General features: G+C 33.2%; 2 protein-coding genes across 4 annotated transcripts; one reads left to right on the top strand and one right to left on the bottom strand.

Annotated features, from left to right (window-relative positions):
- Positions 92-953, bottom strand: LOC108663302 (uncharacterized protein At2g29880-like). The gene is made up of 2 exons (XM_018126923.1): positions 825-953; positions 92-721 (listed from the first exon to the last, which is right to left on the bottom strand). The coding sequence occupies exons 1-2, from the start codon at positions 951-953 to the stop codon at positions 92-94; spliced, it is 759 nt and encodes a 252-aa protein (XP_017982412.1).
- On the top strand, positions 6,478-15,623 carry LOC18590327. Of its 3 annotated transcripts, XM_018127393.1 has the most exons (17): positions 6,478-6,598; positions 7,498-7,815; positions 8,631-8,871; positions 9,204-9,475; positions 10,267-10,434; positions 10,600-11,358; positions 11,448-11,542; positions 11,993-12,055; positions 12,188-12,276; positions 12,371-12,436; positions 12,599-13,198; positions 13,411-13,482; positions 13,730-13,800; positions 13,884-13,941; positions 14,295-14,562; positions 14,777-14,801; positions 14,922-15,623. In XM_018127393.1, the coding sequence occupies exons 2-17, from the start codon at positions 7,541-7,543 to the stop codon at positions 15,451-15,453; spliced, it is 3,654 nt and encodes a 1,217-aa protein (XP_017982882.1). In that variant the 5' UTR covers positions 6,478-6,598; positions 7,498-7,540; the 3' UTR covers positions 15,454-15,623. The 3 variants fall into 3 exon arrangements, with proteins under 3 accessions (XP_017982882.1, XP_017982880.1, XP_017982881.1); XM_018127391.1 differs by having other exon boundaries at positions 14,777-15,623; XM_018127392.1 differs by lacking the exon at positions 6,478-6,598 and adding an exon at positions 6,636-7,124 and having other exon boundaries at positions 14,777-15,623.

Genomic DNA, 17,637 nt, shown 5'->3' with positions numbered 1-17,637 from the left:
TGTTAAAATACAAAAGAGTTCAAAGTTAATAACACTGTTAAAATTTACCCTAAATTGATAACTAGTTCTTTGCAATAACAATGCCTATCATTTAGATAAAGCCACTAAGCAAAGCCTTCACATAAATTTTCTGCAACTCCTTTGACAATGAAAATAGATAATTTATCTTCCACATATCACTAAAGATGATATGTCCAGCCTTAACAATTTCTTCGAGAGTCAAACCTTCAACTCCCTGAACTATCTCAGCTACATGCTTTTTCAACCTCGCATCTTCAGCCATGAATTGAAAACAACTTGCTAATTTATCAATTCCTTCCCTTGCACCTTGACAGATTTCTCCAATTTTATCCACACTAGATTGGAATGCATGAACAATGTTGTCACCATTACTTTTTGTCTTAGTTTTTTTGCGACTCATCTCTCTGTCGCCTTGCTCTATAGTCCTTCTTCTAGCAGCAATGGATCCCTCACTATTGGTAGCTTGAGCAGGAGAAACATCATCATCAGCATTGTCATCTTCATTAACATTCAATGCACTGAAAGCTTCTGAAGCTACCTTTGTTGTTGCAAATGCAACTTCCTCAATTTCTATGTTCTCCATTGCATCAGTTGGTAACTCTGCTTCTTCCCCAGTTGCTCTATCCTTCCCAAATATAATGGCTAATTGATCAAAGTGAGGGAAAGGCTTGTTTCTAAGTCCTGCAACAGTTGGGTGACTCTATATATATAACCAAATACAAGGCATCAAAAAACCATGTAAAACCAAATATATGCCTAATTTTAGAATATAACAATGTTGTAAAATAAATTAGAATCATTACCTTAACCCAACCAATCCAAACATCATCATCACAAGTAACACATTTCTTGACATCATCGCAACCGAATCCAGAAGCGGAATGCGATATCATCTCAGCAATTTCCTTATATTGTGTCTTCAACAACCTCATTCAAGAGTTAATATGGGGGATAGCCCTTATGTTGCAATTTGGGATCCTTTCTTTCATTCATTACTCAAGTTGTTGCAAGTGACCAGGCTTGAATGTTCCATTATCTCTACCCCAACTTCCTTCATTCACAAGATCAATGCAGCAGTCAATTAAGACTCCATCTTCAGTAGGTGTCCACTGATGGGTGGATCTTTTGCTTATCTTCCCTAATCCTTGAGATGATGCAACTTCCATCAACAAGTATAAAACATAATATAGAAACGATATAATAACAAATATATAGTATACAATAGTTATTTAAAAATTAAAGAAGAAACATAACTTATCTAATTAAGAACAAATACAAATATGTCTCAATCAACACAAATTTGAGTTATTATAAATAAAGCATACAACATTTGTTGAACCAAATAAAAAAATTAAGTTTCATTTCTAGAAGCTATCAAATCATTCCACATTTCTTGTGCCAAGTTATTTCTCCAAGTAGTCCATGCATTTGATGTCTCAATGTATTGGATCGTATCTGCATTTTTCATCGCTTCTGATTCCACATACTTTTCATCCATTTCATCCTCAGGTGGATCATGTGTCATTTCTCTCCTAATGTAATTGTGTAACAATGCACAAGCAGAGATAATTCTACATTTTGTTTTCACTAGGTACCAAGACTTCTCTCTAAGTATTGTCCATCTCATCTTAAGGAATCCAAAACATCTCTCAATAACATTGCTAGCACAAAAGTGTTTGTAATTAAACAGTTCTTCTTTTGAACGAGGAGTACGATTTTGTCTCCATTCATTCAAATGATAACGCTGACATCTATATGGAGTTAAAAACCCCTTTCCATTTGTATACCCAGCATCACATAAGTAGAAAAAACCTATGATAAAAAATTTATTTTTAGTCCATCACTCTAAAATAGTTAATAATTGAGTGTATATTTTCCTCATACCTTTTGGGACTTTCAATCCATTTCTTCTAAATATTGCATCTCGAAGAACCCTAGAGTCTGAAGCAGAACCCTCCCATCCAAGAAAGATATATATGAATTGCATATCCTGTGAACATACCCCTAACACATTTGTAGCAGTTTCATTTTTCCTTATTCTATATGTAGGCTTATCAATTTCCAGGGCATTGACTTTAATGTAAGTTCCCTCTAAAGCATTTAAACAATTCTATTGTTTCCAATAGAATAATGACAAAAATTATCCTTTAGTTGCATTTTTAATAGATTCTTATACTCAAGTTATAAATGTTTAAGAAATTTTAGTTTACCTTAAACCATTTCCATCTGAAGTAAGTTGAATTCTTGGGTACAGGCTCTGGCTTCTTTAGCAGTATTGATTGCAATCTTAAAACAGAATTCAAAACTAAACCAAAATGCCTACTCACTGTCTCACCACTTTTAACAAATTCTCTCTTTATGATCCTATTCTTTGCATAATGAGATATGATGTACAAAAAGATAGCCTCCATTTCCTCAACATTCATGTTTTTTGTTGGTGTAAGCCTACCAATGCATTGAAGTATATTATATAGTTTATAAAATGCAGGTCTATCCATTCTAATATTTTCAATGCATGTTAAATCAGAATCAAACACTATTCTCCTAAAATTCAATTGCCTAATAATATGTCTCTTATAAGTATTAGTTTTGGATCTTTTACGCTTTCTAATATACATTAAAATATGATAACATCCTTGAACCAAAGTATTAGCTAAAAGTATCATGTTGAATAGCTCAATGGCTAATACAATAGCAGACATGATCGTTGCAGTTTGCTCTTGAGAAAACCCTTCCATTGTATGAACTAACAATATAAAAAAATAATTAAAATAATGAAATATAAACATTATATAAAAACAGCATTTAGTAAGCACAAAGTTAACTTTTCATGTCTACCTTACAAATATTCAATTTATTCAATTTATATAAAAACATTATATAAATACATTTTCATTATTTTTAAGTTAACTTTTTACACTCTTTTTTTGCACCCTAAAATCTAAAAAAAATTGCAATAGTTTTCTACTGTCAAGACCAATTTTACCCTAAACAAAATTTAAAAAAATGGGAGGTCAAATCTTAAAAAAAAAAAGCAAAAAAAGAGTAAAAATTCAAATTTAAGGTTACAATGAGGTTTTTTGGGGTCAAAACGGCAACAAACCGCCTTCGACTGTTTGTCAACACGTAAATCTCGAAAAGTTACATGGATTTAAAAAAAAAAATCACCCTGATTGGACAATTGAGCGCAAAGTTACAACATTTTGCAATTGAGTAAGGGAAGAGATTCCTATACAAACCAATGAGGCATTTTTAAAGATAAGATGTTTTCACTATGTACAGAAACACGTGACACACTACGTATAGAATATGTGACACGTCATGTAAAGGAACATGTGACACGCCATGTACAAAAACATGTGACTCGTCATGTAAAGAAACATGTGACACGCCATATACAGAAACATGTGACACGTCATGTACAAAAACATGTGACAAGTCATGATTAGATTGTTACACGTCATGTTGAAAAAAAATACCGTTGTTATACGCCATGTATAAAAACATGTTACACACCATAGTTCAAAAAGGTTATTACACGCAATGTTGAAAAAAAAATATTGTTGTTACACGTCATGTTGAAAAAATATTGTTGTTACATGACATATTTAAAAGTATTTTGTTACACGTTAATGTTAGGTACGAGTTCTGCTCAAAGCCAAGATCCATGGATTTGGTAATGCTAGGTACGAGTTCTGCTGCTTTCAGCATTTCTAATTGGATAGAAGTTCTAATTGGATAGAACTTGAAAACTATTTGATTACCCTTATTTTGTTGAGGGAATAAAAACAAAAAATTGCAACACCAAAAATTACAACCAAACACGCAATATTTTATTTCATCACAATTACCTGTGCCTTTTGTTGAAATTAGCCCAAAAATCCAACTTCTCTTGCCGATTAAGGGCCAAATTGTTTCAGCGATAAACCCTAAAATACAAATAAGAAGAAAACCCAAATTAACACAAAAAAGTCAGATTAAAGAATACAAGAATAAGATAAAAAAAGGAGAAAGAAAAAGAAGAATGGGAGATTTTAACCCACAATTTCAAATGATGAAGAAGCAGAGCTAGAAAAAGGATGAATGACTTTAGCAAAATGGAGAAGAAGCAGCAGAAACCCCAAAAACGACGATTTTGCTTCGGGTTTTTGAGTAATTTTTTTAAAACATGAAGGGTAAAAATATCCTTAAAGACATTGCAGAGTGCAATGCAATGTGATTGCATTGGTTTTGGACTACAATCACATTACATCCATTGGCTGCAATGTGATTGCATTGCAATCTTATATTGTAGTGGTCTGTTACAAAACAAGCACTGTAAAGTAATTTAAATGGACACATTTGTAGGGAATGTGACTTTACATCTCTTATATCAAACGCAACCCAAATGTCTACTAATGAAATTGGAGATGGAGTTCGAAGACAAGGAAGGAGTGGAAGCAATGCACCACTCTTGACAAAACCAATTGTTCATCCAATGAGGGAGAAGTTGGAGAATCTTACTACAACCAAACCAATTCAAGCTGCGAGATCTGCTTCTGATAATAAATAATGACGTGACGTTGATGACATTTTTTACTTTTCAGATTAATACTACATGCACATAAATATGACATGATGATATTTTAACTAATAAAAATTAATCAATCGAAAGAAAAGCATAAAAGTTTGATCAAACAAAATTGAAAAATACTAGTTTATTTGAATTTTCTTAATAATGTAGAATTTTTTTAAAGTTTTATGTCTCGAAATTACAATAATAATTTTTTTAAAAATTCATATGAAAATATAAGAATAATTCAATTAATTTGAAATTAAAAGGTCTTTGTTAAATTAGAAAAACTAAATACCTAAATTAACCCTTGAACTATATAAAAAAAATAAATTAAGTCATTATCTTTTTATTGTATTTAAATAAATCTTAAAATTTTTATTTTAAGTTAAATAAACTCGTTTCACTAACTATAGATTAACTTTGGTTAGTCAACTATACAATTGGAAAATTTTTGCCACGTGCCAGATGACATGAATTAAAACTTACTAACTAGGAATTGGATTTTCCCTTTTTACTTAATATCATGTTCAAAAATAATTAGATTAGGGATTTAAAAAAATTTAATTGCTTCAAACTAAGTCCTGGTCACGATTGTCCTTAGCATGGAAAAGGTTTTTAACAGAAAAAGCAATTGAGTTTTGACAAAAAACCAAAACGTCATGGGTTAGGGAGATGATTGAGAAGACCTTTTGTAGCAAATCTTTCTCATGATCATAACACCTTCAAGATGAATATCTGCTTCAGGCTTGAGAGACTCATCTTTAATTTGTATTTATTTCTCATCATAATGAATTTAAAAAAGGAGGTTAAATTTTATCTTTATAACCTTGTGTTGGAGATTACAAATAGTGTTTTGTTCAATGCTGAGATATTCAATTTTGATTTCAAAAGAATGTTTCTTTTCAATATATGGGATACGCTGATCATCAATACGAGGTTTCAAATTCTTATTCTCACCATTGCATGAATAAGTTTTCAATTGTGAAGCAACATTATGATAAGAGGACGGATTTATAAAAAAGAGAAGAGCTTTTTTTAAAGGTTGATCTTCTTGCTCTAAATCCCTACCCATTATTTATTGAGATAGGAGATAATTACGAGTTTTGGAAGAAGAGTTTTGACAAATTATTTATTGAGGTAGTATGAAGAAAGGTGTAACAAATTTGTAAGAAGTAAAAAGAATAATTTCACTTTGAGAAGGATTGTTGTTTTTTTTTAATATGAAAATTAATATAAGTTTGCATAAATAAAATAAAATGACATGTTAACATGCTAAGCGCAGATGACATATAATAAAATTATCAAATTTATTACTGAGTAACGAAAGTTAATCCATAATTTATAAAAAGAGTTTATTCGGCTCTTTTGGAGATTTATTTGAATATAATAAAAAAATATGGGTTTAATAAATTTTTGAATATAGTTAAAGAATTTATTTGAGTATTTAATTAAATAAAAATTAATTTACAGAAGTAATTAAACTTAAATAGCAGTTTTTAAGAGAAAAAAATAGAAAGGTGTCAATTGAAAAAAAAAATGTAATTACTCTAAATATACCTGCATAAGCATAACGTCAACACGTGCACGCGGTAAGGCAACATTAAGAAAAATTGAAAAAGAAAATAAAAGAGCTANAATTAAATTTTTGAATATAGTTAAGGAATTTATTTGAGTATTTAATTAAATAAAAATTAATTTACAGAAGTAATTAAACTTAAATAGCAGTTTTTAAGAGAAAAAAATAGAAAGGTGTCAATTGAAAAAAAAAATGTAATTACTCTAAATATACCTGCATAAGCATAACGTCAACACGTGCACGCGGTAAGGCAACATTAAAAAATTGAAAAAAGAAAATAAAAGTGACGACGTATTAAGTCTACGGCTAAAGGAATTTTGTTTTGTTTTATTTTATTTTATATACGCATTACATTATAATCGCTCCCGCTTTTCTTTTCTTTTTTTGATCTCTCCAAAAAAGAAATTTGCTGATTTTGATCTGCTCTTTACTTGGTTGATTCTCAGGTAATTGAATCTTTAAACTCTCTAAGCTGATTTTCCTTTTCCTTAATTTCACTTGAATTTCAACCTTTCTTTCTCTGATTTCTCTCGTTCTCGTGTTAGGGTTTTTACTATTTATCTATCTTCTTAAATTTTCAAAATTTTCTTTTTAAAAATCTTTCTTTGCCTGGTTGAGGAGGTAATGAAGGAAGATAAACGTTTGTCAATTTTCATTTTGAATTTCTCTCTTATTTTTAATTGGTGGTTCAAAGGTAATTATTGAGCTGTCAGCTGCATTTTTTTTGGTTTCCTATTTATGAATTTAAATGGATATTATTTTTCATGAATCCTTTGGGGGATTTTTTAGTGGGTTTTTGATGATCATTGTTTTCGTTTCCGTGGATTTAATTGAATTTAATTGGGGATTTTGATTTGTGACTTAAAATCAACAAAGTTTATTGCTTTAGTCTTCGAAACACTAGCAAAAAGGAAAAGAAGAAGAAGAAGAAGAAAATAGTTAAGGTTTAACATTGCATGAGAGAAAATGCAGGTTTGTAATTATGTCTAGTTAAGTTCAGAGATATGTCCGAAGAATAGTTGATACAATTTGCTAACACTCTCTGTGGTTTTTACTTTTGTTTTTTAAAATAGTTGCTAAAAGCAAAAGCAAATGGTAAAATGCAAAATTATAATTGGTTTAAAAATAAAGGTCTAAAATGGTACACTCCTTTAACGTAGTAGTTCTTGATGAAAGTAAAACTGTGCAATTTGTTTTCCAACAAATTATGCTTTTAATTTTTAAGCTTTCAAATCCTAATTCAAAAGGCAAGAACTGAACAATATGTAAGGTGTCAGTTTATTAGGAGGAAGAGAAGTGAGTTACTTGACTTTTGGGGTTAATGGTCTTGGGTTTATGTGTACAGATTTGGAAGTTCTAAGTGAGGAGATTGACGGAGAGAGAAAAAAATGTTAAGTGGGCATAATTTAAGCCAAGGGAATGCAGGATCGTCGTCGGATATGCCACCATTGCTTCAGTGTTTGCCTTTGGAGCCGATTACATTAGGCAATCAGAAATATACACGATCTGGAGAATTAAGCCGGGTTCTGGGTGTTCCTTTTCGAAGTAGTACATCGGAGGATCACACTTTTGGAGTTGCACATCCTAAACCTTCACCTCCAGTGGCAACGGAGGAGCTTAAGAACTTCAAAGAAAGTGTTCAAGATGCCTCTAGGAAGGCCAGGTATGTCTGTCTTCTTTATTGCAACCATTCCCTGCAGATAATGCTAAATTTGTGGAAAGGTTTATATTTAATGGATTATGGTATAGTTTATGAGTTAGTTTAGTGACTTTTCATTGTAATTGTTTGGTGACAAGGGAACCTTTAAAGTTAAGCCGGTGATGATAGGTACTTTCACTGGAAACATAATGGGCAAAAAACAGTCAACATGGTACATGATTAGTTACAATGCAAGCATTGCTCATGTATCATGGTGCGTATGCAATATATTCTCTCTGCATGCATGTAGATATCCTGTCTTCACACATGGGCTTGCCACTTGAGTAATGTAGGCGATTGTCATAGATAGAGGTTATATAGTTTGCCTGCAATTCAGAGGCTTTTTCTCACAGTTGTTCTTTTTTTTTTTTTTCTGTCTGCACATGTACATTGTGCATATTTTATCTTGATTTTGATGCCGATTGTCATATTTAGATGTTATATAGCTTGCCTGCAATTCAGAGGCTTTTTCGCACGGTTGTTNTTTGCCTGCAATTCAGAGGCTTTTTCTCACAGTTGTTCTTTTCTTTTTTTTTTTTCTGTCTGCACATGTACATTGTGCACATTTTATCTTGATTTTGATGCTGATTGTCATATTTAGATGTTATATAGCTTGCCTGCAATTCAGAGGCTTTTTCTCACGGGTGTTCTTTTCTTTTCTTTTTTTTTTCCTGTCTGCACATGTGCATTGTGCATATTTGATCTTGATTTTGATGCCTGTTAGTCATAAGTCGGATGGACAGTGTTTGGTTATTGAATCTGCATTGTGTTTCTAACAGGGATAGAGTAAAAAAGTTGCGTGAGTCAATTTCTAAACTGGAAAGGTATAGAGAAACCTTAAACTCAAAGAAGCAACAACGAAGTGATATCTCAAGTGAGAGAACAAGTGGAGTAAACATTGCAAAGATCGGGAGCCAGATTCATAGAAACCCTCATGACATAATGACCCAAAGGTTGGAGGATAGGCCAAAAGGGGTGGGGCTAAACAAACGTGTTCGCACGTCAGTTGCCGATTTACGGGTTTGTATTTCACTATTATTGCTGGAATGTTTTAATGTTTCAACCTAATTAGTATTCACGTGCATTCGTGAAGACTTTTTTTGTGAAATTCCAGGCAATGTTTAAAGACAAATCATTTGATCTTTGCTCAGCAGTGAACAAAGTTTTTTGTTAGGCATAATTGAATGTTCCATTTTATGGCAAAAAAAAAATAAAGAAGAATAAAAGATAGGCCAGTTACTTGAAAGCAACTAGTTTAATTACACACCTTCCTTTTTCTCTTTTTTATATTATGCTTCATTAATTCTATTTTCTTGTTTCCTCTTTTTCTTTTTTCTTTCTTATGAGACCAGGCTGATAATAGGACTGCTTTGAATCCAAGGCAGCAGGGAATAATAGAAAAGGATGGTGATGTGCTTTCAGCTGTTAATGGGGGATCTGCTCGAATTGAAGAAAAGATCCGCAGATTGTCCGGTGAAGGATGGGAAACAAAGATGAAAAGGAAACGGTCTGTTGCAGCTGTAGGAAATAGAGTTACTGCTGGTGACCGGGATGTAAAACGAGCTATGCAACAGAAGCTGAGTTCTGAATCAAAGTTGCGATCATGTGATACACAGGGTTTCAGGTGATTGTCTAAGGATTGAACTTGCTTCCTGGTTCTGATTAAAAGGAAAAGAATACTATCTAGTATGGCTGCATTGAGTATGGTAGGTTTTGACTTGAACTGCGTATGAAAAATTTGGCTTAGGCTTGGCCTAGGAGTTTTATGTGATCCTGGATATATTGCTGATGAGGCTTGCCATGGTAAACAAAAGCCCTTTTTTGATTTTCTGTGGGCATTTCATCATTGTTATCAATCAAACTGGCAGTTTAGTAGTAATTGAGGAAGAAACATTCTGTTCTACTATTTATTGCTGATAGATTTGATGATTGCAGTCATTATTCATAAGGTATGGAAGTTTGTAAATTTTGTTCTGTATGTAGAAAATTTATGCGGGTTCTTAAATTTGACTACTAATAAAATCGGAGTCAAGCATGCAAATGTCCAGGCTTAAGAACTTGCATTGTATTTTGGATTGACAGACCTTACTGCTTGCATTGTTTTGTATTTTTAATCCTGCTTTGTTGTTTCTATTTTACCTGCTTTTAATTGTAATATAAATATAGATTATAACTGCTTCTTTGCTGGTATAACTTTCTTGAATGCTTGATAAGATATTATCATTTTCTGATGAAAATGAAGAAAGATTTTTTCGGCCTCTATCTTAAGGTCTTGTCACTGGATTGATTATTTTCTTCAAGTTTAGGCTGTAAGTTTATGAGTTATGCTGATCCACAAATTTTCAGCTGTTTGTCAAATCTGTTCTGTATTAATGTTCTCTTACTCTTATGTTAATGGGTTCTTTCGTGCATCAGATCAAAATCTTCCCCTGGAGTTAGTGGAATCAACAGGTCTGATTGTTCTTTTGAAGCTGCTGGTTCAGATGCCAGTACAGTGCTTAGGAACGAATTGGAGAGTACCTCTATTCCTCGGGATCGTGCAGCTATGCTGGAGCAGAGGGTTTTAACGAAAACAAATAATAAGTATGTGCCTTCATTTTATTTCTAGCAGTCTGTAGTGAAAATATGTGGGCAGAAAACTTACATAGTGAATGGCTATCAAATTTTGCATTTAATTGCCGTGTATGATATTCTTTTAATGTTTTCTTCTCACTGGTTATTGATTTCTGTAATGGCTCTGTTTGTCAGGGCAAGTCTCCAGGATGACAACCAATCAAGTGGGCCGACTACAATGCTAAAAGGAAAGGTTTCTAGGGCACCACGAAGTGGTTCCATCATGGTGTTAGACTCATCTTCAAAAGTTCACCTCTCATCTGGAGCTTTGCAGGGTTGGGAACAGCCAAATCTAAATAAGATACAAGCGTTAGGTGTTGGGAGCAATCAAAAACGTCCAATGTCTACAGGTTCCTCGTCGCATGCTATGGCCCAGTGGGGTGGTCAGAGACCACATAAAAACTCACGTACGAGGAGAGCAAATTTAGTGTCCCCTGTCTCTAATGCTGAAGCTCAGATTTCATCTCAAGGCTTTGCAACACCTGATTTTGGTGCTAGGGCATCTGTTGGAACTGGTGGATCACTGCTTGGCAGCAGTATAGATAATGCTACTCTAAAAATTAAGAGGGAACCTGAGAATGTGTCCTCTCCATTTGGGTTATCAGAGAGTGAAGAATCAGGAGCTGGAGATAGCAAATCAAAAGAGAAAGGAATTGATTGTAGTGAGGTTACGCTGCCTGCATCTCAAAAAGCTGGGGCTTTCTTATTGCCCACAAGGAAGAAACAAATGTCTACTAATGAAATTGGAGATGGAGTCCGAAGACAAGGAAGGAGTGGAAGCAGTGCACCACTCTTGACAAAACCAATTGTTCATCCAACGAGGGAGAAGTTGGAGAATCTTACTACAACCAAACCAATTCAAACTGCGAGATCTGCTTCTGATAAAAATAGAAGGTTCTTAATATTTTTCGTTGGCTCTTATTAGTAAGTTGTTTATTTGTCTTGATGAAATCTGACAAATGAATCATATTTCTTTGGTTCAGTAAAACAGGTCGTCCACCTTCCAAAAAGCTGAAAGATCGCAAGGCTTCAACACGTGTTGGGTCGATGCTAAATAATGTTTCTTCAGATTTTACAGGTATTTACTAGGCCCATGAGTCTTTTGGCTGCAAATTATGTCAAGAATTAGAAGAGTATCAATTCTATTGTGTCACTATGATTGCTCTATGAAATCTCTGATGTTCTAATCATTTTGCATGGGTGTTTTCAATCTTAAAGGTGTGCATCAATGATATGACTCTAATATGTCATCTCTATGACCAGACATGATATTTGAAAAATATTTTGCTCTTGGTTTAAGGTTAGCTATCAACAATTTAGATGTGTGTGCTTGTATGGATTTAATATTTCTTTTAATGGAGCTTTATTTTTTTTTGTTTAATTTTTAAATTGGAATGAATTTCAGAATCACTCCGATCTGTATACATATGCCTCTACATTTTTTGTGAACTACTAAACTTGCTGAAAAATCCCTGAAAGTTCCTGGAGTGTATTCTTAACGGCAATGTGTTTGGGATGCCATGTTCAGGTGAATCTGATGATGATCATGAGGAACTATTTGCAGCTGCCAGTTCTGCTCGTAATGCTGGCAGTACGTATTTCTCTCTCTTCAATGATATCCCCCAACCGCCCACCCTCCCAAAAAAAAAAAAAAGAGAAGAACCTTTTGAGAATTGAGCATTTATTGTGGTATATATTCTTAATCTGTTACTTGTTTCTGTAGGTCTTGCTTGTTCTGGTCCATTTTGGAAGAAAATGGGATCTATTTTTAATTCTGTTAGTTCAGAGGACACATCTTACCTTACACAACAGGTACTATATGGGTACTAACAGATGTATGATTTATTAATACCTTGGGGTTTAGTTAATCGCAATTTCCTGATCTTCTATTTTGATGTTGGATCAGCTAAGTTTGGCAGAAGAGCTTGACGAGAGTTTGTCACAAATGTTTGGCGATGGATATAATGTTCTGGTAAAGTCCATCACTTTATGTATCTTCCACTAAGACCAAATCTCTTTTTATTGGCTATAAACTGCCAAGTACTGTTATGTTAAATCTTAAGAAACAGAAAATTAACCGGAAATTTAGTCAAACTTTGTTGGCAAATATTGATATGTCCTGCAATTTCCTCAGGGTGTTGTGCTGCAGAAGGATGCTCCTAATTCTATTGAAGAAATGGCCAAAACTAATGCTTCAAGTGGAAGATTTGATATAAAAAAGTTGGACAAGGTTACTCCTTTATATCAAAGGGTTCTTTCTGCTTTGATTGAAGAAGATGAAAGTGAAGAAATTTACCACCACATTGAAGCAAAGAATATGTCCCTGCACTATGCAAGTGATGATTCCCATTGTGGTTCATGCAACCAGATGGATGCTGAATCTAAAGATAGGGACAGGATGGAATTTGAAGTTGAGTCGAATGCAGATTTTCAATGTCAGAAGAACTCTCTGTTAGACAGACTCTCTTGTGATGTGAGTGTTGCATCTAACACATTTAGGAACTCCAGCATGTCTAATTCATTACATAGTAGTGAACGGTGGTTGGGAGATGATGATTTTTCACATTCGGATATGGGGCCTGTGAGCGAAATATGTTCAACTGACCTGGGTCAGCTCCAACCTAAGGAAATGAATGTTTCTGGTATTTCTTCTGACTGCCAATATCAGTTCTTGTGTATGGATGATAAGCTTTTGCTGGAGTTACACAGTATTGGTCTTTATCCAGAGACTTTGGTGAGTTTTCTTTCATTCTTTGACTGATTGATTAATTGTACAGAACTTCCCTTATGAGTTTCAGTCCAGGAGTGCAAAATTGATATCTTTTCTGTCAGTTATTTTGAAGATTTCTTTTACTTCTCTATGTGGGTATTAAATGTCTTTGTGCTGCTATCTTATATGATTTTCCTTTTATTTATTTATATATTTTTGCCTTTGCCTTTTTGCAGCCTGATTTGGCAGAGGGAGAGGAAGCAATAAATCAGAGAGTTGTTGAACTTAATGAACGTCTTTATCAACAGGTTGCTCTTCATAACTTTTATCAGTTTTCACAGATATATGCAACTTGGATTATTTGAGCATATTTTGACAATAACCTTGTTGCAATTTACTTTCTTTGATTTTCTCTTCCCATGATCTCTGTCTTTGTGCCAAAAGATCTCTTTGTTTTGATATTGGATAGTTACGTATAAAAATCTTATATAGCAGGCTTTTGCTTTTAAATTGCAATTTTCAGTATGTTTGAAAACTTTGTTTATCAATATGTAGATTCGGAAAAAGAAGAAAAAGTTGGGAAAGATTGATAAAGCCATTCAGAATGGGAGAGATGTAGAAAGAAGGTGGGATAAATAGTTGATCTTCTAATGTTGTTAATAACCTTATGAGTGATGCTTCAACTTAGAATAATGTGTTTAATTTGCAGGAACATTGAGCGTGTTGCAATGGACCAATTAATCCAGATGGCTTATAAAAAACGTTTGGTAATTCTCAGATTTCCTGGTGCAATTTTGTTTGAAATATTTACTTAGAGCTGTTGAGATTTAATTCTTTGCCTTCCTTGTTTCGTATAATATTATTTTCTGGTCTGGATTGGATTTTACAAGTTTCTTTGATTATTAAAAGGAGTGCAGGGTTGTTAAGTGTGATAATTGTCAACATGTTGATAACATTTTGGCAAATGTTTTATTAAGTAGCTAGGAAACTAGGTTTTTATGGAAAGCATACAAGCTATGTGCTTTTAGGCAAAAACTGTCAACATCTATTTGACATTGCCATGTATTTAGCTTGTTTAGTATGGTATAATTGATCGAGTTTCTACAAACAATTTATGCAGGCATGTCGTGGGAGTAATTCATCAAAAAGTGCAGTTCGTAAGGTTTCAAAACATGTTGCATTGGCTTTTGTCAAGCGAACCCTTGATAGATGTCGAAAATATGAAGAGACAGGCAATAGTTGCTTTAGCGAACCCACATTACAAGATGTCATGTTTTCTGTACCTCCATGCAGCAATGAAGCAAAATCTGTTGATTGTATTGGCTCTGGAACTGCTAGTAATACTTGTAATGAAACTTCAAACCATCAAGCAGAAGCCAGGGGCTCAGGTATGCAATCTATATTTCTACATTCTCTTCTCATGATTGTATTATGTCCCTATAGTATACTCTACTAGGTTATGCATTTTGGATCTATTTAGAATTTGGGAGCTTTATTGTTTTAAGGGTAGGAAAAATTAGAAAGTAAAATATTAATTAATTTTATCATGTCTCATTTAATTCTTAAGCGGCTTATTCATGTTCATTTTGACTTCTGCCTCAGGTGCTGTTTCTAGTACTTTTGAGAGGTATGATTCTTCAGATGCTCTTCCATCTGTTCACTCATCTGAACATGCTGTTTCCAAGTATGGATCTATGTTAAACAAAGGGAGGAAGAGGGAAGTACTAATTGATGATGTTGTTGGTAGTGCTTCTTCTAGGGTAACGTCAACTCTTGATGGCACTGTTGGTGGAGTAAGGGGAAAGAGAAGTGAAAGAGATAGGGATCAAAGCAGAGATAATTTAAGGAATAGTTCTGTATCTGGAGCTGGTCGGACATCATTGGACGGTTCCAAGGGTGACAGGAAAACGAAAACAAAGCCCAAGCAAAAGAATAATCATGGATATAATGGCAGGCTTTCAGAACCGTTGCTGCCTGCCCGTGGATCTAGTAAGCCTTTGGCTAATGCTGGCAACGTGACTGAAAGAGAAGTGAGGTTATCATCTCCTAGTAACATTTATCGGAATTCATCTAAAGAAGCAGATGAACCCATTGATTTTCCAAACTTGCAACTAAACGAGTTGGATACAATGGAAGACTTGGGTGCTTCCAATGACCTCGGTGGGCCCCAAGATCTGAGTTCCTGGCTAAACTTTGATGAGGATGGCTTGCAAGACCATGATTCCATAGGTTTAGAAATACCAATGGATGACCTCTCGGACTTGAAATTTGCATTTTGAAATCCCTGCCCTTTGCTGTGGCCGGTTAGGTTACTAATTATCAGCCTGTCTGGTGCAATCTGATCACAGAAGTGTAATTATGATTCATTTTTCTGTACATATCATATGTTATGTAATGGAAGAATTTTGTTTGCTTGATCCAATGAAATTTACTAGAAGCAATTATTTCACTTCCCTTTGAGCAGAATTCTCAAGCTTACTGCCATCGGTTAGTCCATGTGTATCATTGAAAGCCCTAATAAACGATAGCAAACTTTAAGTCATATACCTTTCCCTGATGAGTTCTTCGTCTTGTATACTAGTTGCATGATGTCCTAGTATTCTTATAATTAGGCCAGCCCGCCTTGGTCATTGAAAATGGGCTGTCCCTCATATCTGATATTAATGTCCCCAGTGAGCATTTAGGACCCCCCAAATAGGGCCCAAATCTTCAGATTGTAGTAAAGAGCAAAGACACTTGACCAGGATTTGGTTTTGGGTTTTTGACATAGAACGTCCATGCTAAAAGTTTGCTGAACATCTCCTCCTGTCAGGGTAGGTGAAGGACTGCAGTACAACCGATCTTTCAGGGGAAAACAATGTTCTGGTTACTCAATCCAGAATTGGTTCTCTGTCTTGCTCTAGATATAGTTTACTGTCCTAAAACAAAGCTTGAAGGATAATAATATAAATGATCAGCTGAAAATTCTTGATTCTTTCCTTTATATATATATATATATATATATATGTATATGTCTGCCTCTTACTCATTATTTTATTTATGAAAGGTCAGGGGAAGTTCAGCAATCATTTTGGTCAATGCCAAATAAGCTCCAATTTTAAAATGGAATTACTTAACACAAATCCGTCTATGAATGGTTCAAGCTCTTCTGCAAAGCTGAAACCTTATTATTATAATCTTTAAGTATATGATTAACAATGTTCTGGTCAACCAAAACTATATAGCTTTTATATTCAATATATAAAATCATTGACTAACTCATCACTTTTAATCCAAAATTTCACCAACTTTCTTTTAAAAAAAAAAATTTGTGTTAATCAAAAGTTTCATCCATAACTATTAATGATAGCATAATTAGAGACAGTGACGCAACTCAAAATTTTACATAAATTGTGATTAAAGGATAATTATACAAGATCATAAATTTATATATTGTAAATTTTATATATATAATAATAAAAAATAAAAAATCGTCGACTGTTTCTCTCCACCTTCACTTTAGCTCCGTTACCGATTAAAGACATATTCATGTTAAATCATATATCAATTTTAGGTTTTTTTTTTTATCGAATGAAGATTTATTTGAACCTTAGACGTCATTCGATATTTATAAATATATGAAAATACATTTTTAAAATAAAATAAAGTGAAAAAGTAATTAACGAGTTATGATCACTATTTATACCAAAAAGTAATGACAGAAGCAGCATTTAATAGGCTTTGATGGGAATATTAAAACCTAATCCTAAAAAGACGTATGCATTGAAGTTATGCCCCTAATATATTATTTGGTCGGGATTTAGCATAAAGCATGCTGATATTGACCCATATGTATTACTTTTCCCACCCCTCTTTCTTTTGATTTTTTAATCTATCTATCTATCTATTTATCTATAAATAATATATATATATATATATATATATATATATATATATATATATTATATATATATATACATATATCCTGTTTGATGGATATCCAAAAGTTGAGAGAGTCTCCACCATAAACAACAAAACAAAATTGATGTTACCATATTAAATTTTAAGGATCCCACATCTACATTTTTAAACTTTTTTTTTTTTTTATGAAGATATGATACTAAATAGTAAATTTATATTACAACTGTTATGAAAAAGAATTTATCCCTTAAATTAATTAATTGATACCTTCAATTTGATTATATATTTGTTATTTCTTACTTCACTTCTACAATAACATATAAATATAAGAGCTAGAAAAATTTTCAATAAACTCGAGGAAACCAATTTGAATTAATTATATGTACAATGTTATTGTTAGACAAGAAAATGCAAATAATTAATTTGCTTAACATTATTATATGATCTTGTATACGTCCGAACAAAATAAAATACAATTATCATTTTTTATAATAAACTGAAACACAACTTGGGACAATAATATTGTCACTTACTTTACCATTAATTTTCCTTAGGCACCATAT

Source organism: Theobroma cacao, chromosome 9 (assembly GCF_000208745.1).
Source record: "Theobroma cacao cultivar B97-61/B2 chromosome 9, Criollo_cocoa_genome_V2, whole genome shotgun sequence".
Classification (NCBI taxonomy): Eukaryota; Viridiplantae; Streptophyta; class Magnoliopsida; order Malvales; family Malvaceae; genus Theobroma; species Theobroma cacao.
The sequence above is the reverse complement of the archived record's forward strand: the minus strand, read 5'-3'. Positions and strand labels throughout refer to the sequence as shown.

Coding starts and splice junctions, on each gene's coding strand:
- LOC18590327 (XM_018127391.1), top strand. CDS start 7,541: ATGTTAAGTGGGCATAATTTAAGCCAAGGGAATGCAGGATCGTCGTCG. Junction 7,816..8,630: donor GATGCCTCTAGGAAGGCCAG/GTATGTCTGTCT, acceptor TGTTTCTAACAG/GGATAGAGTAAAAAAGTTGC. Junction 12,056..12,187: donor TTCTGCTCGTAATGCTGGCA/GTACGTATTTCT, acceptor TTGTTTCTGTAG/GTCTTGCTTGTTCTGGTCCA.
- LOC108663302 (XM_018126923.1), bottom strand. CDS start 953: ATGAGGTTGTTGAAGACACAATATAAGGAAATTGCTGAGATGATATCG. Junction 722..824: donor TTTGGATTGGTTGGGTTAAG/GTAATGATTCTA, acceptor TTATATATATAG/AGTCACCCAACTGTTGCAGG.